The 21,480-nt window shown below is 43.0% G+C and overlaps 1 protein-coding gene across 12 annotated transcripts in view; it reads left to right on the forward strand.

The window, feature by feature from the left end:
• Positions 1-21,480, forward strand: part of GRIN2B (glutamate ionotropic receptor NMDA type subunit 2B) — a 543,572-nt gene that overhangs the window by 443,497 nt on the left and 78,595 nt on the right. For all 12 annotated transcript variants that reach the window (XR_013364272.1, XR_013364270.1, XR_013364277.1 and 9 more), the window contains 2 exons: positions 1,144-1,269; positions 4,173-4,402. Coding sequence is in view for 1 of the 12 variants with exons in the window: in XM_077870998.1 (XP_077727124.1) it covers positions 1,144-1,269; positions 4,173-4,402 (356 nt within the window). In the remaining 11 variants the exon portion in view is untranslated. The remainder of the gene's footprint in view (positions 1-1,143; positions 1,270-4,172; positions 4,403-21,480) is intronic.

Genomic DNA, 21,480 nt, shown 5'->3' on the forward strand with positions numbered 1-21,480 from the left:
GTGGATTTCAAGTGAAGAAAATATTTTCTAATTTCCAACCAATCTTTCCCCTTTCTCAGCTTCATCTTTATTAATGATTTGGAAAGTGGAAAAAACAGTATGTTAATTTACTTAGTTATGAGTTTACAGTGTGATGTGACAGCTAAAAAGGCCAGAACTATTTTGAGACACAATTGAGGGAACATCATATCATGGGAAAGAATAGCAATTGTCCCTTTTTGTAGACCTTCAGAGAAGTGGCTCTTGGAATACAGTGTTCAATTTCTAGACACTTCTAAGCCAGAGAGATTTAGATCAGTGGAAGGGATTCAGCAATAATGATTAAAGAAATTAAAGAAAGCATGTGTAGAACATTCTTGTTCTCTTTCCTAGTCTTATCCTATCAACTCTTTCACTTGGTGTTAGGGTATAGCTTGTAGTTGTTTTGTTAATTTCATCAGAGGCATGTTCCCTTGTCACTGCTACATTCCCACTATTACAGACACTGATTGTCAATATGGATGGATTTTTTTTGACATTGACTCCCATCCTCATACCCTAATGATGTCCCATAAAATATACCACATCAAAATGGGTTGAAAAGTAAATGTAGGCTAGGAAGTTGAGGAGAGGTGAGGCAAGAGGGCAAAAGAATTATTCATTGGATGCAGTTATTACTGAATCAAGTCAAGTCCAAAATAAGACTAAGTCTATGGAGCATGAATTTGTGCACAAAGTTTGGAAGCATCAGTGAAAGGTTTTCCAGGCCTCTATGGAGCAGTGTGGCCATATGGGTGACAACATAAACCAAGAGCCAGTCCCATATGATTCATTTACTCAGTATCTAGTACTTCTTATAGTTGCACATTTCCTGGCAATAGCAGAAACTATCTCAAAAAGTTCAAAAGAAGAAGCTCTCCTTCTCATGTGTTTGAAAGAAAATAGACCTTGACCTGCCCATCAGGGGAATGGAGACATTCAGACACAGCCTGTCACTCTTCCCCAACCCGGGCTGTGGCTCTCTGAAGACGTGCAACACACTTGTGGTTTGTTTCCCCTGCAAAAATACGTGTTGCCTATGCAAATGATATGCAAATTAAGCAGAATCTGTTTTTTTTTTCTCTGTTTTAATTTTGAGCACTGATTTTTTTTTTCCTTCTCCAGAGCCATTCAGTGCTGACGTATGGGTTATGATGTTCGTGATGCTGCTCATCGTCTCAGCCGTGGCTGTCTTTGTCTTCGAGTACTTCAGCCCTGTGGGTTACAACAGGTGCCTCGCTGATGGCAGAGGTAAGCCTCCTGTAACTGTTGGATTTTTGCATTTTTCTCTCTCATTCTCAGTTCTGAGTTTCTGTACTCCTCTTTTGGTGTCTGCCCACTCCCTGACTTATCCATTTTTGAAAATGAACCCTCAGCCTTCCATGTCAAAAGCTTGGCAACTCATTAAAAATACCCCAATTAAGAGGTTAGTCTGGATCTGTATGTCCCTCACTGGCAGGAGCCTCACCTAGCAAGCCCAGTTCTACCCCGGGGTAAATGAGCGGAAAGCTGGCAATAGATTCATGTAGCATAAACACGTCAGAGGAAACTATTTTAATAACCTTAGGCTGTGAGCAGTCTGTCTGAACAGAAGGACCAACAATGCAGCTATACCCATATATTAAGAATAAAGAAAATGGGGCTGCCCCAGGATATACAGGGGGTAGTTGTGGCTAATGGAGTCCACCTCTAAGGTACAAGATCTTCAAAACCCATGACCCTGGCTCAGATACGTCTGCCAGGGAGCATAGACATTGTGTGGTTGAAATAAAATGACCAGCAGATAGTAGTTCTCACCCATAGCTACTATTGAAGGCAGTCCAGCTTTCTGGGTAAGTGGGTCAAGAGATAGGAGGACTGCCCCTATGTTCGAGGCATTTATGAGACTTCATAAAACATTTGCTAGATTCCTGAAGAGGTACATGGAACCCCTGTAAATAATCCAAAACTTTGAGAATTCCAGGATTAGGAAATATTACACTTTTTTCCCTGAGCCTTCTCTCATCTAGAACGTGAGCTTTATTCTGAGATTGTTCCTCCCAGAGGAAAGCCTTTTTTAACCCCAGCCACACAGAATTATCTGTAGGGCACTTAAAAGACAAAGGTGCTTGGACCTCATTTTCTAATATTCTGACTCATTCCAGTGTTGGATCTCGGGCCACTAGCATGTTTCAAAGTAGTGGTCTTCTACCTTGGTTGCATATTAGAATAACCACCCACCCCACAGCAATTTAATAAGAATCTTTGGGGTTGGGGTGCTAGGCAGCTGTGTTATGTGAAAACTCCCCTAGAGTTTCTGTTAACTTCACAGTCCAGGCTGTGAACCACTACTGCCCTGTGTATTTCCAGGTTCAGACCTACCTCCTTATTTGGCTCATGCATTCTGGGGTAGACATTTGAGTATCTCCACAATATGATACAGTCAGGGAACCTTGTGCCTGTGGCCAAAGGGTCTTCCAGAAGCCATGACCTACTTTCCATCCCGAGTGGCATTTAGTAACAAGTGAAACATCTGAGAAACACACAAGTACATACGTACGTTAACAGTGTGAGGAACTGAAGTGAGTGTATGCTCTCTCTTCTCACTTTGAAGAAGATCAAGGAGGCAAAAATCCAGCCACAAAATTCAAAGCAAGGGCTTACAAGTTACTTACTTTACCAAGGGGCACCTATCTTCGCGAAGGAATTCAACTCGGACCACTTTAAATACCAAGTCTCCTTGGGGCATTTTGCAATGTACAAAAGCTTTGATTTATGAACAACTTTTCAGTTACACATCTGTTCCATGAAATAAGGTCCACACGCACAGATGTGTGTGCACAGTTAGATACTAGGCTTGACATGTGTAGTCACTGATTTAGTTGTCAGAGCAGATGCTATCGGGATCACAGATAGCATCATAAGACCTGTGCTAATGTGTTGTAAAACTGTGCGGGCAGATGTTCATTTCTGCAGTGGAGGGGCTACATGGAGACCCAGACATCAGGCAAGATTTTGCCATCACCAAGCTTTGAAAGCATTGAGACCACAATAAATCTAGGAGCAGAAGACCTGCCACTGTGCATATAAAGGTTGGGTGGAGGAGAGTCAAAGACAGTCTGCCTTTCTGCCCTCAGAGAGTGTGGCAAAGCCAGCCATCTGTGATTTCTTCTCTGGCCTTCCTGATATCTTTTACACAGAAGCTACCATGGTAGGAAGCCCAGTTAGGATGTGTTGGCATTGGAGTGGGGTTGAAACATTTAGTGCTAAGTGCTCGAAGCTAAAGAAAAATGAGGATAAGGGACTTTCAAAGGCATCTAGCAGCAGTGTGAATAAAATTGCAGGAGGCCCATGACAGTGGTAGAACATTCTCTCTAATTCTTGTTGACCTTTCTTAAAGTTGAAATCCTTTCCTGGTAGATAGAAATATAAATTTCAGGAATGGCAATAATAAGGACATGAGTGTGACAATAGTGGGGTAGTTGCCTTTGCTGTTCAGTTTGGATGTGGTCTTGAGGGTCTTGTATGCATGGGGGCAGGAAGGGGGCTTCTCCAGTGCCCTGGCTGAGTCCTGAACACTAGTTGAAGCAGGATCACACACACACCGACAGGCCCCTGGATTTTCTTCCAAAGAAACCTCTTCTGATAAGTCAATCAGAGAAAGACAATTATCATATGGTTTCACTCATATGTGGAATATATGAAATAGCGCAGAGGATCATAGGGGAAAGGAGGGAAAACTGAATGGGAAGTCCTCAGACAGGAAGATAAACTGTAGGAGACTCTTAAAAGAAACAAGCTGAAGGTTGCTGGAGGGGAGGTGGGTGGGGGGATGGGGTAACTGGGTGATGGCCATGAAGGAGGGCACGTGATGTGATGAGCACCGACTGTTAAATGCAACCGATGAATCATTGAACTCTACATCGGAAATAAATGATGTGCTAGATGTTGATTAATTGAATTTAAATTAAAAAAAAAAAAAAAGAAATAACCTTCTCCTGCCTTCCTGATGGTCCCAGGAGAAGAGAGGCATAAACTCAACTTAAAGTGTCTGTATCTTAGTCGGAGGGTTTCCTGCTCTGAGCAGGAACTCACCCAGCTCCGTGTATCTGTTGGTTTACATAGAACCAGTGACTCTGTCTTACCTTTCTGTCCCTGTCTTTTGATCCCGGCAGAGCCAGGTGGCCCGTCTTTTACCATCGGCAAAGCTATTTGGTTACTGTGGGGTCTGGTGTTTAACAACTCCGTACCCGTGCAGAACCCAAAGGGGACCACTTCCAAGATCATGGTGTCGGTGTGGGCCTTCTTTGCCGTCATCTTCCTGGCCAGCTACACTGCCAACTTAGCTGCCTTCATGATCCAAGAAGAGTATGTGGACCAGGTTTCTGGCCTGAGTGACAAAAAGGTAAGAGAACCACCTGAGAACCTCCCCCACCCCGTATTTCCCTCAGTCCCGCTCTGAGCCATACAGCACGTTCTCGCGTACCTGTTCATTTTCTCCCTCTATAGAATCGGCAGGTCTTTCTTACACTTGCTTACACTGAGACGTGGCAGCAAAAATCCATTTCCCTACTGAAATAATGGTGCTGCACCTTCGCTTCCTGATTTGTGAAAGGTTGGCACAAGTGTGCCCCAGGCTGCAAATAAGGGGCTTGGCATGTTAGTGGCTTCCCAAGAACATGGTACCTCCCGCTGGACGTGCTTGGGTGGCCCGTGAGCACAGGGCCGCCCGTTTGGTGTGTTATTAGAGGGCCGCCCCCTGCACCCACACTGAGAGCGCTGGCCCATTGTGGCCTTCATTTTCCTCCCAGTGGTATTCAGCCGTGGGCTCTCCGTTTGTTCATGGGCATGCTCCTGTGTTCCTAGGGCTAAGAGAGAGGGTGGTTCACATTGTTCCCGAAGAGAACTAACTGCTATTTAACTCAATGATTGCCCTGTGTGGTGCCGATGAATAGGTAGCCCCCATATACCAATTGCAGGCCTCCCTGCCGGGCTATGCTGCTGAGAGAGGAAGGAAAGTATCTGCAGGTTTATGTCTTTTCTGGACGAGGATGTGCCAAACCTGTCCTAAATGCCACACTCTCTAGAGTTTGCTTGAAGCATCACAGTCTCTGCGGGCATTCTGTCTCCTGAAACCATGAGGGCTGGGCTGGTCTGAGATGAGTGATAGGAGCTACCTCCAAGGAGTGGCCAGTAAAACTCACAGATGCTGCCACATAATTCTGGAGACTTTCTCTCAGAACAAATTTCCCACCCTTTGTTTCCTTAAGTTTTAGAAAATGTGACTTCCCACCCCTTTCACCAGGATGGAAGCTATGAGATATGGACACGTGTGTTTGGAAAGGATAGGTCAGATAGCTAATGATTTCTAATGGGGCCTAGGTTTCCCCCAAATAAAACTTTCAGCCCTTAACAGATGGTTTGAGAAGAGTAAGAGGGAAGAGCCAGACTTTTTGAAAGCACAGGTTCTGATTTCTCCATCTATTCATCTCTACTCACCAAGAACTCTCAAAAGCATGTAAGGAAAGTAAAGAAACATCTAGAGAATGAAAAATATATATGTGTGTATGTACATATATGGATCGTTCACTGTGTTTACCTTTTCACATTATCTCTTCCTCTAATTTGTCTTCCTTTATTTTCTTCTTTATTTCTGAAAATAATACCCCTCTTGTAGGTCCTTCTCCATTATTTTAGGTTTTTATTTACTTTTCTAACATATGGTTTGTTATTCATTTATTCATAGATTCATGCATTTATTACTTAATTCATTTTAAACATTTCTCTTTGCTCCTTCGTCAACATCTTTCATCATTATGATCCTGGCTCAGAAAAGTTGAACTAGATACCTCCCTTCATCTCCTGTTACACCAATCTTTGTGCCTGTTGCCATAGCATGGGCAGGGTGGAGTTAGGAACGACTTTATCAGGGCTCTATACTTGAACGTGGCATAGGTGAGGTGGACCGTGCCCATCCTAAGACATGGATGTGGCAGCAGCATGGTGGACCATGTCCTCACATGTGGATTTGGCAGAGGCATGGCTGACATCATACCGTGGAGAGGTTTGGTGGAGCATGTCCCCACACACAATATGGCAGAACCATATTGCCATGCAGTCAATAATATGGCAGAGGTACTGTGAACCACAGTCCCTCTTGGAGCTCTGGGCTACTAAGTGAGAGAGCCACCATATTTATCATGTTTTCTTCAAGTATCTCTGAGGAATGCTTAGGATGCTGTATTTATCTTTCCCATATATTCATGAGCCACCCAGCAATGACCATATGATTTCCTATTTGAAAGAAGAATGATTAAGGTGCAAGGAGATTGTTTTCCCTTCCGTGGTTTTGAAAGAATGTATCGCTCAAGGCTGCTTAAAGCAGAGAGGCTGTGCACTTGTCTGTCCTCCACACCATGTTGGCTATGTTCTGAGAAGTTAGATCCCATTGGTTCTTTGCATAAACAACTTCAGTGACTCCACTGCATGTAGAATAAAAACTTTTTTTTTTCTGATGCGCCTTTCCAGGCCTTTACATATGATTCCCATTGTGCTCCAGCTCTTCCATCTAGTCAGCCACTGCTTAGGCTCTCGCAGCCTACGTTCCAAGCTTCCTTGACTTCTCATCCTCCTGGCCATGCCTTTATCTGTACATCTGCCTGGGATGTTCTTCTCCTGATTTCTTCATTCACCAAACTCCTACTGAACTTTCAAGACCCAGATTAGAGGTCACTTAATTTGTGGAGCTTTCCTTGGCTCATCTGGACCCTAAGTCATTCTCTCCTCTGACGTGGCAGTCATTCATCCCTTTATTAATAACACCTGTCGTCCATATTGTCTTGTAATAATCTGGAGACCTGGACCTGACTGTATCTCCCCCATCTGACCATGAGCCCCCATCAGGATAATGACCATAACTTGGATTATCCTGTGTAGGTTTTTTTAAGTCTATTGGGAGAGGAGGACAGGATATATTTACTGAAGTGCCTCTCATGCAAGGCAGAGGACTAAGCATTGTAGACAGAGAAAGCAACAAGAGAGCAAGAACCCTTTAACAACTGTCTAATTTGAAAATACTTGCAAATGGTTATCAGATGCATTTTAGAACTTCGCAAATGACAAAATAGTAAAGTGTAAGCTTCCGACTAGGCAGTGTCAACATAATTTACATAATTATAGAAAACATTTAAGTAACTAATGACATATAACGCATATCAGTGTCAGGAATGCTAATATAAATCAGAAAGAGAGTTTTCTGAAAGTGCACTTAAAATGTCAAAATTGATACTAGTTTCCCTTCACAACACCTTAAGAAAACAAAGTCTTGGGCCTGACTTTGCATGACAGCAAGTGTATTCTATGAATTTAGAAAAAGAAATGTAAAGAATGAAGTCGTCAAGACAGGAACATTGTGAATAAAAATGAGGTGATTTTGAAGATTCTTTTTTCAATGAAATTAAATTTTCATCAAGGAAAGTAACATTAAAAATGGAAAGGAGTTCTTAAACTTGTTTTGACTGTCACGGATGGCATGTCTTCTTCCATTATAACTCAGATCAAATGGTAAATATCTTGGAGTGATGATGGGAAGGTATTTATAGCCATTAAATTTATTTATCTTTAGGAAACTATCTTTAATTTTATGGCAGAAAAGTGTTTCCAGATCTCATTTATGGTAAGGTACCAAGTCGGAATGTTCAGAGTTAAATTTCCATGAAAACCTATTTTGAGGCTCTTCTTCACTGGATGGCTTCCATCTTGCAGTAGCACATTACATCAGTGAATTCAGAATTATTCCACTACATGCTGTAACTAAATATGGGTGCAAGTTCTAACATTTAGCAGCCCTACTGTACCTTCCATCAGTTCTCCCAGTGGGAGGAGAATGTAAGGAAACTGGTGACATCTTTCTTCTCTTAACAAAGAGCCCACCATGCTCATTCTCCTATTTCCCACCTCATTTTGCAGTCTGTCAGCCATAGAAAGGAGGAGAAAGAACTTGGCCACCAGGTGAAGGAAGGGACATATTTGCTGGACCCTAGGTTCATTATGCATGTTACTTCTATTTTATATGTGTTCTCTGCACACATAGTACACAATGTTTATTCCCATTTTACAAAAAAGACACTGAGACTCTGCAAAGTTTACTGACTTCCCTAAAGTCACACATTCTCAAGTGACAGAGCTAAAGGTTTGAGTCCCTGTGCATTTGGCTAGAAAATCACTTTGCCAGGACATCTCCCTTGTAGCTCATCCCAGACAAAGTTATGATGTCACTAAGGATCGGTATTGACACCCCTGCCCCTACTTAGTCATTTACTTTTTGATTCTCTCATTTAATGACTTTCTCTATCAGTTTCACTAAACCCAGAGGTCACCTTACATTGCCACCACCTGGACTATCATTACTACTTCTGCTATGGATAATGGTAATAACAATCATCATCATTATTAATAGAACTTCAACAAGAATATCTCAGCTTGAACATTTTTTTCAGCTCGTACAAGGCAGGCATAAGGCCAGTGACATTACACAGGTTATCTTATGTAATGCTGCTCTTAATGTTTTTATCTGTCGATGAGGAAACTGAAGCTGGGAAGGGTTAAATCATTTCCCTCCTCATGTGCTTTGCTACCCACAGCCCCTGACCAGTGTGCCATCCTGTTTAGATCCCAGAGCTTGTTTTCATTCACCTTCTTCCTTCCTATCCTCTCATTTACCTAGTCAGAGCATAACAAGGTAGATCCTTTTCCTCTCTCAGAAAGCAGCTATCTGATGAACTGATCCCAGTAATTACAGAGTATTGTAACATTTATACTTTCTTTAAGAAGTTTTTCAGAGGCATTACTTATAACAGAGACGGATGGCACTTTCTAGTACTTGTACAGGCTGATGGCCCACAAATGGACTTTATATTGAGCCTGTTGCAACCTTGAGCTTGAAGCCACCGTTGGAAGGTGAGAGAGGGGTGGCACTGAGAACAAGAAGGGGCCCTTTTGGAGTCAGGGGTGAAGGAAGCAGAGGCTGCCATCTGACCATTGGCTTCCCAAGGGTGTTCGGATACATCCTGCTTCACACACCCCTCCCACCAATGTCACATGTGCCCACAGTATATTTTGCAATTCTTTTCCTCAAGGAACTGTAGGAATTTTTATTAACTTTAAAATGTCCAAAAGGTGCTTGTCTAATTAATGAGGGCAACCACCTTTCCCAGCAACACTGGAGGTGCAATCAAGACAGCTTTCTAACAACCAAACGAGGACCCATGGCTTTTCTAGATAATGATTATTCCATGTGAAGTCCCATAGCACCTTGGAGTCACCTTATATCCTTTTGGAATGTAGACAGTGTAGGACTTTTAAATCAATGTGTGGACAAGTCAGTATGCGTTCTGGAAGAAAACCGGCCTGGTGATAAGCATAATTATACCACAGTACACTGATATGTAATGATTGAATGGTATTTGAGCACATGAGGAAATGGGCCATGATTTCTACTGTACAGATGTGTCTTCCTTGCCCTATTAATTTTAGGCTGAAAGCCAGTGAGAGACAGCTGACCTCAAGCCTGATCTGTCACACCTTGGTCCTGGAGCAGACAATCTTGGTCAGAACACCAAATACTGAGCCAAAAATAGCTTACTATGGAAAGTAGCAGGCATGACTAACTAGCCAGAGAGCTAGAAATGAGGGCCTGGACTGGACCTTCAGGTAGCTGAGTAAAATAGGGTGTGATTTCTTGCGTGGGAGTCCTGCGGACTTGTCAAGCAACTGGTCCTCTTGTAGCAGCTGGTCAAGAGCAATTCTGGAGGAAATAAGAAAAGAAAACACCCAGAAGCCTGGGATGACACAGGGGAGAGGGCATGCATGTGTAAGGGAAGGGACTCCTGCCCCTTTGTCTCTCAGTTACCAGAACCAATCTGACATTGTACATAGGCTACTATCCAAGTACTGAGCCTCCCTCGTTCCTTCACCCATGCATCCAGTTGCTCAGGGTTGACTCTCACCACTTTGCTAGTGTTATTTGAGAATGGGACTACGTCTGCTTGTTCCTAATTCCTGAGTCCATTTTTGACCTACCCAGACGCCTTGACTGAGACATCCAGTGGTGCTTTGCAGTGGTCACCCTCCCAGTCCTAGGATGCCGATGGCTTGGTGCTAACTACTGGGCTCACAAGGGGGGCCCAGAGCCTTCATTTTCTCCTTTCCATGTACCCCTTCACAGCATCAGGCTTCACCTTGTCCTCTTTCTTTGAGTGACCACCTGCTTCCCGACATTCCATGGCTTCCCACACAGGATTCCTCACCTCTCACCTCTGCTGTACTGTTGGAGCTTCTCATGGGTTAAATGGACCTCCCCTCCCAAAAGATCCATCCATGTCCTAACCCCTGGATCCTCTGAGTGTTACCATTATTTGGGGAAAAAAAAAAAAAAAAAAAGATCTATTTTTGCAGATGTAATTAAGTTAAGGATCTCATGATAAGATCATCTTAGATTATCCAGGTTAGATTGTCCAGGCTTAATCCAATGACAAGTGTCCTTATAAGAGAAAGGCAGAGATTTGACTGAGAAGAGAAGATCAGGGGGAGGCAGGAGCAGAGATTGGAGTGTTGGAACTACAGGAGCAATCTGGAAGCTGGAAGAGGCAAGGAACAGATACTTCCCTAGATCCTCTGGAAGAAGCACAGCACTGGCACTTTGATTTTGGACCTCTGGCCTCCAGAACTGTGTGAAAATAATGTTGTTTTAAGGCATCATGTCCATGGTAGTTTGTTATGGCAGCCCCAGGAAACTAATACAGGGCCTTTGTGACTTTCTTACAACCTGCTCTCTGAGCTCCGTACAGACGTTAGACTTTGGGGTTTCTCCTACTCGTTTCAGTCTCCTCTATCAGCATCCAGCCCCATTCTTCCAAGATGGATATTTCTTACAACAGGATCCAGTTCACATCCTCTTCTCAGGAATCTCCTTTGCTTCAAAGAATTGATCTCTATCACACTGAAGATTGCAGAGACGTGTTTTACATACCACGGAATCTTCTCCATGCTGCTAAATTTTAGGGAGGCAGTAAAAAACCTAAGCATCATTGTGTGCTCCCATTTGCTTTGTCCTTGAGCCTGATTACCATTAGTTTGTCACAGCATTCAGTATGTTCTATGTGTGTACACTTCCCACACAACCTTCTACTAGACTACTTCATAGTAACATCATTGTCAAAGGGGATTGAGGACATGTTTTTGTACGATGTATCATTTCCACAACTCTTCTCTAGGAAAAATCTTATTAATGCACCCCTCTCATATTCTGAATTGTGTTGCACAGTTCAAATCACAGAACTCTTAGGGACTTTATTTGATCATAAGGCACAGGTGATGTTTTTCTCAATAAAGGTAAACAGGTGTCCTCTCTTCATGTGGGTGAACGTATCTTCCTTGTTAGATTCTATGTTAGCCAGGAATGAGCATGCATGTATGTACATGTGTGTTCATATGTGTATATATGTACACACAGATACATGCACATGTATATATACAGTTGGCCTTTGAACAACATGAAGTAGGGGCACCAATCCCCTGCACAGTAAAAAATCTGAGTGTAAGTTTTGATCCTCCAGAAACTTAACTGCTAATAGCTTATTGTTGGCTAGAAGGCTTACCAATTACATAAATAGTTGATTAACACATATGTTGTATATTTATATATTACATACTGCATCCTTACAATAAAGCTAGAGAAAAAAATGTTATTAAGAAAATCATAAGGAAGATGGGGTGTGCAGGTGGCTCAGGGGTTGAGCATCTGGTTCTTGAGTTCAGCTCAGGTCATGATTTCAGGGTCCTGCAATCGAGTGCAGGGTCAGACTCCATGCTTAGTGAGGACTTTGCTTGAGGATTTCTCTCCCTTTCTCTCTCTGCCCCTCCCCCCTCCACTCAAGCTCTCTCCCTAAAAAGAAAAAAATCGTGAGAGAAAATATATTTATAGTACTGTATCAAAAAAAATGGGCAGTTCAAAATTGTATTGTTCAAAGATAACTGTATATGCATCCTCCAAAGTACATATAGACAACAGGATAACTGGGTATCTAGGAACTTGACACAAAGCTACATTAGGAACATGAGTTTCCCAGGTGCACAGAACATAAGCTTTACAACATGGATCTGAGGAAGACTTTCTTACCTGGAGAAAGAAGGTTTGTCTCGTTCTGTTGATATGAGCAGAACCATCTTTCTGTGAAATGAATCAGAACAAAATGAAATGAAGGCAGGAAGGAAGGAAGAAGGAAAGAAAGAAAAGGAAAAGGAAAAGCAAACCATCAGAACCAATCTTTGGCTCTACATAACTCTTCTTAGAAAGATGTCCCTAAGTAAGACATTGGAGGAATAGAAGCCATATTATTTCCTGGAGCCATAATATTTTTAAAAATAAACTAGCACGAGTATGAATTTGTAATTTCCCCCACCTCAATTGAATTGAACTGGGCCCCAAATAAAAGCTAGCAATAGGCAACAAATGATTTCAGTTAACAGAAATCAAAGCATAGAGCATGGCATGCTGTATTTAAGTTTTAGGTACTCTGGGAGTAGGGAGAAGCTTGAGTACTTCTTTGAACTGGTTGGATCATATGAATTTATCTGTGTGGCTTCTGTCTCCAGCCTCTCTCCACCAGGCCATCTCTCCCAGGCTGGGAAGAACAAGGGGCTCCCAGGGATGATGGAATCTACTTATGTCTGAGTCTCTGGACCTAAGGGAAGACAGAGATCCCACTTAGCTGGCTACTGAAGGCAATTTCTTCATTCTGAAATTTATTTACATCAAAGAAACATAAGAGAAGTCCTTAACATCCTTTTCTCACTCCTGAAAAACAAAAACTAAAAATAAGTGTTTTACTATTAGGGGGCTCAACTTTTAAATGCACAATAAATCTTGGCCTGTGGGTTGAGGATTTATTAAGAATTAGTGTTTCATGCTGGGCAACCAAGTTCAAATCCTTTGAGACAAATTAATGTAGCCACAAAAATTTATATGTGGCCAAAGGCATCAGGCCTAAAATGAATCAGGGTTTAGGGATGTCACAGTTGTATCCACAGTAAATGTTGTGGTCTGTGCAGGCTCTGGGCTTTGTGGATGCTTCAGCCTTTTGCCCTTCCAGTCCCCCCCACCCCCTTCTTTGTCATAATGATGGCAAGAGTAGATAGGCTCCCAGTGGACTGTGTGAGGCCTGTTATATTTTTGGAAGCTTTCTGCACAGCTGGGCATGTGCTGGGGCCAGTGGGGGCCTGAGAATGCCGGAAGTCCAACCATGTGGTTCACAGTTTGATGCTGGGTTTTCCTCTCCAGCATGGCTCACAGAGATCCATTAAGAGACCATCCATACCCCGTGTCTCCTCTGGTACTTCATCCAGTCTTGTCTGGGGGGCTCTGATTCAGAGTTTCAAGGGCAGTGTCTCCAGGCCAATATGACCCTGAGAGCTGCCCTATTGAAAAGAAGAAAATAAGTAGACAAGAGGCTCCCTCAAGGTGTGTGCGCAGCTTGGACCTTCAGGAGTTCAGTCAGAAGGAGGAAGATCAGAGTTTCAGGCCTTCACTTTTAAAATTATATGGCTAGTCTGTCCAAATAGATCTTTCTGTTGCAGGGACACAGGAAAAGTTGCTGCCTGGGAAGGGGTAGGATAGAGCAGACTATGAATATCAAAGTCACTTGGGGAACTTTTTTAAATAAATAGGACTCTGTCCATTCAGGTAGAAGTAAAAGTCAGGTGGGAAGCTCCCACCTAACAGGACCTGGCAGGAAGTAGCTGGGAAACCACAGGTATGAAGAGGGTCATGAGGACAAATTTCTTTGGGGGAGGTTACTAGAGGGCTATGACATTCCCCCCCTCCCCATTTTTTCCCACTCCCCTCAAACCTACTGAAGGAGTTTTGAAGGGGTCATTTGGAGAGCTTGGTATTCACCACTTGCAGTTAAAATGGAGAAGGGCTGGCATTCGACCTGTACCTGAGAGGATCAAGGGTGACAGGTCTTGGCTCCAGCCAGTCACATGATGGGTGGGCCTTTGTTCCTCAAGTCTAGATAAGGCCACATGGACAGGAGGGAGTCAGTCTGGGCCAGAAGTGGAGGCAGATGTTTTTAAAGATCCCCTGCTCAAGGTCTTCCTCCTGAGGATGAGGCAGCCAAAACAGAAGTACACAGGAGGGGTGTCCTCAAATGGCAAAGCAGAAGGGACCCATGTAAGCAACCAGCTGCATTCAGGGAGGGGCAGACCAACGTCCTTACTTTGAGAGATTCTCTGGAGAACTCATGAACTTGTCTGACATGGAGGAAGGTCTGCTTTGAATGCTGGCCATGCATAGAGACCGTCTGTGCTGGATCACCACCAAGCCCCCTCAAGTGAGGGCTTTCCTGCCTCCAGGGATCTCTCCTGTCTCCACTGCCTTGCTCTCCACCCCAGAGTGGGAGGAGAACAGCTAGAACACAAGATCTGTAATAGCTGGCTTCCCTTCGACTTTTATTTTGGCCAGCTCATAGTCGCTGGGATTCCTGGAGCCAAATCGGCCTGATATTCTCTGCCCTTCTTATTGAATATTTATTGAACTATTTATTGGACATCTGCTATGTGTCTGCTGTTAGACTTTTCACATTTGTTCCTACTTTTAGGCCTCATACCCACCCTTTAAAGTAAATATTACTGATGTCATTTTACAAATGAGGAGAGTATGTAAGGGTTAAGCAGATGCACCGAAGTCCACAACCAGCAAGAGAGGGTGTCAGGATTTGATATGAGGAGAGCTGCCCCCAGGAGAGCTGCCCCCAGGATATAATATGATATGCAGCTGCCCCATATTACCACACCCACATAGCCCTGGGACTTCTCTGTGTGCTTCTGGAGGTGTTGGCCTAAGGCAGCAGAATCCAGTCAAGCCCCCTTTTATGGGAATCCTGTCTGGCCTGGCTCCTCAGATCTTCTTGAGAGGGGGTAGTGATTGTGGACCACCCCCCACTCCCCGCCCCGGGGAGAAGATAGACCACTTTCTACCCAGCCATAAGTGCACAGGAACTTCAAAAAGACTTTGTTCCCATGAATCTGGGAGTATCTCCAGCAAGGGCTCTGTTGTCTTTGTTTCTGAACTCAGAGCCTCTTGCACATTTAAAAGCCACTGACTTAATGAGAGTTGACTGGGTGAATGAGTCAAACAGACACAGACTGTCGTTGGGCGCTAAGCTTTTTCTCTTCTAGGAAGAAACCAATGTGCCTACTTACTCCAGCTAGAAAGGAAGATCTCACTCTCAGGAACCTTCCTCTTAGAGGAAAGAGGAAGAGGAAAGAATTGGAGAGGAGGGAAACATACCCTACAGCACCCCTCTGTCTTCAGCCTAGGATGAAAATAAGGCAAGAACAGTACTGGCTGTTTCTCAAGTACCCGTGGCAAGGAGACCATGAGTAGCTTTAGTCCATAAACCACCTTGATATTAAAATTGCTAAATGCTTCATTCCTGAAAATGTGCTCACACATCTCTCAGCTTATCACTAGCACCCCAGTGTGTTCTGAGTTAAGTGCAAGCCGGTTCAGTTTCTTGCAAGAACTGATTGCCAACAGACCCCGAGACAGCTGGGACTCAGCCTTTTTTGGACTGAGTACAAAAGAGATGTTGAGCTGGGTGTCATCCTGGTACTAAAGAAAGAATGCTAGAATGTCTAATGATGTCTCCTAGTGGCCTCAAATACAAATTGAACAAGATGGCTAACAGCATTGCATTATGAAGGACGCTGCAGCCACAGACCTCCCAGGCACAGGAACCTCTGGGGAATGAGCCTTTTTTTGCTCCCAGAAAAAAAAAATTGCATTTGAACACACAAGTTTACCACTCACATGCCTGTGCATGACACACCCACCCATCACTGCAAACACACACATATACCACAGAGGGTGCAGATGCAGCTCTGCCTTGGAGCACTGAGCAATTTTCTGCTTTTTCCTATTCTCCTTATAAAAGCGCGTCAAATTAATTGCGGCCAATTATGTACAAATCCCTCTCTCTCTGCCAATCAGGGCTGCCTGAACGGGCAAGAGGCGCTCTCACCTGCTTCATTATGCAAATTGATATTCAAACGTGGAAGAACAATGCAGCCTTCAGCACAGCAGTGATTCCAGGTTGCTAATGAGAAGAAGCTGCTGCCAGAGGAGTTGTTCTAATCCTCTGATGCTGACTGGAGAAGGCTGAGAAGGCTTCATGTGGCAATAGGGCAGAGTCAAAGTCAGCACAAACTCCCAGAGCACCCATTACCCTGGTGCACCTCAGGCCCCCACATGGAGGGTCACCACTAGATCTGACAAGATTCAAAATGACTTGGAATCCAAATAGTGTAGACAGAGCAACTTGGTTCCTTAAACACCCCTGTGGGGTGACGATCATAAATATATTTCATAGGGCATCTAGAAGCATGGGGTCAGGTGTACCCCAAATGTACTGGCACTCAGAATGCCTATGGTCAAAGTCAAGTGTGAGCCATTGTGCAGATAGGCAAAAACAGGTCACACCCACACACAGAGGAAGAAATCGACAAACGCTGAGATCTCACATTATGAGATTAATTTATATGGAAAAAGTCTATACCTTTCAGCCAATCATTCTTTCAAAGACTACTCTATGCAGAGAAAGAGATATTTGATCCCTACTAATGACAGTTGTGAACTTCTCTAATAGCTCCTCACCTTGTTGCCTTGCCTCTGCAATTCAGAATTTCTTGAATTGGAATTATGATCTCGCCCCTCAACCCCAAGTCATGGAAAAGAGGCTTTTAACAAAATTATGTAATTGTCGCTCGGGTCCTCTCCAGTGGGGATGGTAGAGCCAGACACCACATGCAGCAGTGTGGGGCATTCTGCTTCACAGCTGTGGTCTCGGTGACATGGAGTGGGGCTAGGAGGAGTTTGGTGGTGAGAAGTTGGGTGGCTTTCCAGCTCCCTGGAATAGTCTTCATAACGTGGTTTCAGTTTTCGATTTGAAGTGTCATAAAATCGTACATCATACAGTATACCTGTGTTCCAAGACAAGGCCTTCTAGGTTACAGATGACCCAGACAAATGGCCATTCCGCCACTAGCCCTCTGTTCTTTGGCAGTACCAGTGCTCTAGGTGAGCTACTGTGTACACTTAAAACCAACATGACATCCTTACAGGATCTGAGGATGTGTGTTCAGTGAAGAGGTCAGCATCCCTGAAAGAAAATGGCTCCAAAGGCAGTCTACAAGTTGGACCAATTGGTCTGAGTGGCCATTACTTTTTTTGAAATGGTTTCACGTGCCTATACTTCTGATTTAAACATTTATATCAAAATCAAAAAAAAGTTTCAAACCATCTGCTTCTTAAAGTGGAAATGCCTTCAGGACCTTGAGTGATAGTTTAATCACAAATCAGTGAGACATTTTTTTAGACCGTCTCCCTCATAACACCTGGATGTGATCTATTTGGACTGAAAAAAGCAAGGGTTTTAATTTTGTGGATGTGGATTATGTAGGAAGATAGGGACTGTTAGGTCGGGATGCCTTGAAGGGGCACTTAAGCCAGGAAGCAGGGAATGAGTGTATGAAGTGTAGTGCTAGAGTTAGCCCTAACCCCAAGGAAGGGGAGTTCCTTATCCTTTCTTCCAGGACTTTATCAGCCACTCATCTCTTGTCCCTAAGTAGCCTACCCGTCCCCCTACCAGAGCCTGAAGCCATGTCAGTTACTATCCACTGGAATCAGTGATCAGATCCCTATTATTTCCTTCACAACAATGTAAGGTCCTTGAAGCAGTAGACACGCTTTCAGTAATTCTGTTCAGCTCCTGGGACAGTGCCTCCTACATCATAGAAGTGTGTTAAGTGAATGAATGTTCCCAGAACAGAAGCTAATAATATTAACACTAAAATTCTGCTCTCTTATGGATTAAATTGTCTTTAATGAGCTAACCATCTACAGTATTGTTTCTCTGGGGAAATATTATTTCTGTTTCTGAACAGCTGATTTATAAATGAACTGTTGAGGACAATGTGTTCATAGGTAGGAGCCGGCCTATTAAAAATTGCATTTCCAAAGCCAAAAATAAATTGACCTTTGTATTACGTGTTTTTTTGCAATGTTAGCCACTGTGGCCCTCATCCACAGTAATCACTACGAAAAGCCACATCTTGTAGTTATAGCCTCAGAGAGTGGACCAGTCACTAGTGACCATGGGTAGCATTCCCTGGGCTAGACGCTTTACATTCTCTGTCTCATTTGCGTATCCTCTCAAACCTTTTACGCAAATGCTAACTCTGTTTTACAGAAGAGAGAACTAAGTATGTGGTATGGCTGGGCTCCCAAAAGCCTCTAATGCTTCAGTTTCCTAATTATAAAATGAGGATAAAAATGTAACCTACATGATAGCTATTGTACTATTAAAGACTTAGAATACCTGGAAGGTGTGCAGAACAGTGTCCCATGCATACTAATCCCTCAATAAATGTTAGGTCCGAATCCTATGGCAGACCTAGGGTTTGTGCCTAAATCCATCTCAGAAAGCCCATGCTGTTTCCAGTAGACGACTAACATGTACCTTGAAAGCCACAGACAAATTGCTGCTGATCCACTCTAGATCCCACTGATTGGTCCTTCCTCTACCCTTCCGGCTCCCCATACTTGCCTATTTCAGCGAGACTCAGGGCAGGGGTGTTGGTGAAGGGCAAGTAATATGTCAGGGCTGGAAAGGTGTGCAGGGGAGAATAGAGGAGTCACTCCTCAGTGCTTAGATTCCCAGAAAATAGCTCTGGATCCAAGGATGCATGGGAAAGGGTAACTGCCATGGGCAAGAGGTGCCCCATGCCTCTTTAGCCATCCTTCTGGGTCTTTTGAGAGAAAGCACTTAGGATCCTCCTAGGTGCAGAGTAAGAACTCAGTGGATGTTTCCAAATCTCTATCTGCCATTCATCACTGGGATAGAAAACAATAACTTTTTTAAAAAAAACAATAACTTCAAAGAAGATTTCATTGGACTACTGGGCTCCACCCCAAAGAATTTCCTACAGGTGTGGACAGATTATAATACTGGGTTTCTCTTAAAGCCTTCCCTGCTCATGTGGTCTGTTTGTCCTTTCAGACTCTCAGGAAAAGTAGACCTAACTGTTCCCACCTCAGGCTCCCTTGGAGACTTAGAAAAGAACCTTAGCTTTGCTGTCAATTATTGATGAAACCAGAGTTTATAAGATTCCTGGCTTCACCATCATTATCCACATTGAATAGTTTATTTAGCAATGGGAATTATGTTCTTAACTATCCTAAATAGTTGCCATGCTATTGTAATTTGTTCTCAGAGTCCAACCACACAGTCTTATCTCAGGAGTCCTAGCAGGTGCCACACTGCTCAGGGCTAAATCTTAGAGGCCCAAATAAGAATGACCAATAGTTGTGCTTCTTTATCTCAAAGGGTTTCTCCAGAAAGCCCTCATCTCCCTGGCAACCCCCTTGTTCAACTGGTATTCTACTTCCTACCAGAATCCTGCCCCTTTCCACAGTTCTTTGGTTGATGAAGGCCTGTGTTATATCATCTTTCTGGCTTTTTATGTAAGTTTTTCTGTTCCCTGCACTTAGCATAATACCTAGTATATAATAGTAATTAATTCAACAAGTATTTATGGGATGGCCATCAATTATTCTATGGACAGGATTGCCAGACTTAGCAAATAAAAAATACAGGGTACCCAGTTAACTTTGAATTTGTGCTAAGTGGCTAGTATGATTTTAGTTATGTCCTAAAATTTCATGGAAACCTTACCTGTGAGGTATTGGAGACATGCTGAGACAGCTTCTGTCTCATAGTCCAGTGAGGGAGGCAGATACTCAAACAGTTCTTAAAACAGAAGATGTTAAGTACAGTGGAATTTCCTTGGGTGCTCATTTCAAGATTAAGTAAACCCAATCTTTTAACCTTTTACCTTAAAACTTGCTCTCCTTGCCTCCATTCACTTTCTGAACCTTCTCAAATCTCCATTGTGAGTTACAGAAAAGAACAAGCACACAATGACCATGGAGCCCTCCCAGTGGTACATCACAGGCCTGATGTTGTCCTTCCCACCTACCATACTTTCTAATATAGTCTCCCTATTTAAATAACAACATTGCATTGTCAACTCATGCAGCTTGTGATCCACTAGAGCCCCATAATCTTTTTTGACCACACTTTTGACAAAGCCAGTTCTAGTCCCTTCTCATTCTGGAGCACTGTGGTTTTACATCCTGTGAGAGTTACTTTGTATGCTCCCTAATTGGACTTCATCCTTTTAATATCGTCATCCATCATGCCAGACTTATTGTTTTGATGTTTAATTCTGTTTCCCAAATGGCCAGCCATCCAATCCAATTTAGTGTCATAGCATATTTAAAGAGCAAGTTTTCCATCCAATCACTAAAGTTAAGGAAAATGAGACCTTTCCCTGTTCATAAGTTTCTCCACACTCCCAACTCAAGTTGATTGTGTCTACCCCTTTACCCAAGTGTCCCTCTTGCCTAGTCATAGGGGCCTCTTTATTGATAAAAAAACAAAAACAAAAGCAAAAAAAAAAAAAAAACTTCTTCCTTTACAGCTTACTTTGGCATTGACTAGAGACTTTTTCTCATTCTGTTCATTGGCTCCTGATTTGGAATTTATAGAATAATTGTAAAGTAGGCTGGCTTTTCTATAAACCATTGACTGAAGGAAGATGACACGTGCGTTGGAACCATTCAGAGGACTCAGTGGCCTGGTATCTTAAATGAATCATCATGGAACTCAGTAAGAGAACTTTGGAATAGCTTCCTAATGAATGGCTGAGACAATATCCCCATTAGTGCATATTTCCTCTAATGATGTCCACTCAGGATTTTAAAAATCTAAATGTGGAATGGACTCATCTAGATTATTTTCCCAAATAGTGTGTTGCAGTTCATAGACAAGCTGTCCTGCCAGTAATCCTGTCCCTTCAACCTGTTTGCTTATTCTACCAAAAGTCTCTTCACTAAGCCTGGAATGAACTATACCTTGGGTTTTATTTTAAGTGGAAAAGTACATTTTGACATGTTTATCTGATGCAAACTTGAAGGTATTCCTCTGAAAATTCACATCAGACCAAGCTAGTGAGGCTAGATGCAAAGAGGAAGGCATGTACAGGTGGTATATTGTTGGGAGCAAGAGTTCCCAGGTAACAGTGACTCTGTGTCCCTAAAAGGCTGTATAAATTCAAGATATCCTGTAGGCAGGCCACCAGATAAGCATCTGATCTAAAATCTGGAAAAGACTCTAAAATAAGTTTATTTCTCTCTCAGGTTTTCTATCTTTTTTACATTAATATGTTACATGGTATAACATATTGATAATATTTAACATATTTATAATATTTGTCTCTCCCTAGTATACTGTAATCTCCATGAAGATAAGAATTTTTGTCTCTGTTCACTGATATATCCACTGTAACTACATAGAACCTTGC

The sequence above is a fragment of the Canis aureus genome, chromosome 25, assembly GCF_053574225.1.
Source record: "Canis aureus isolate CA01 chromosome 25, VMU_Caureus_v.1.0, whole genome shotgun sequence".
In the NCBI taxonomy this organism is placed as follows: Eukaryota; Metazoa; Chordata; class Mammalia; order Carnivora; family Canidae; genus Canis; species Canis aureus.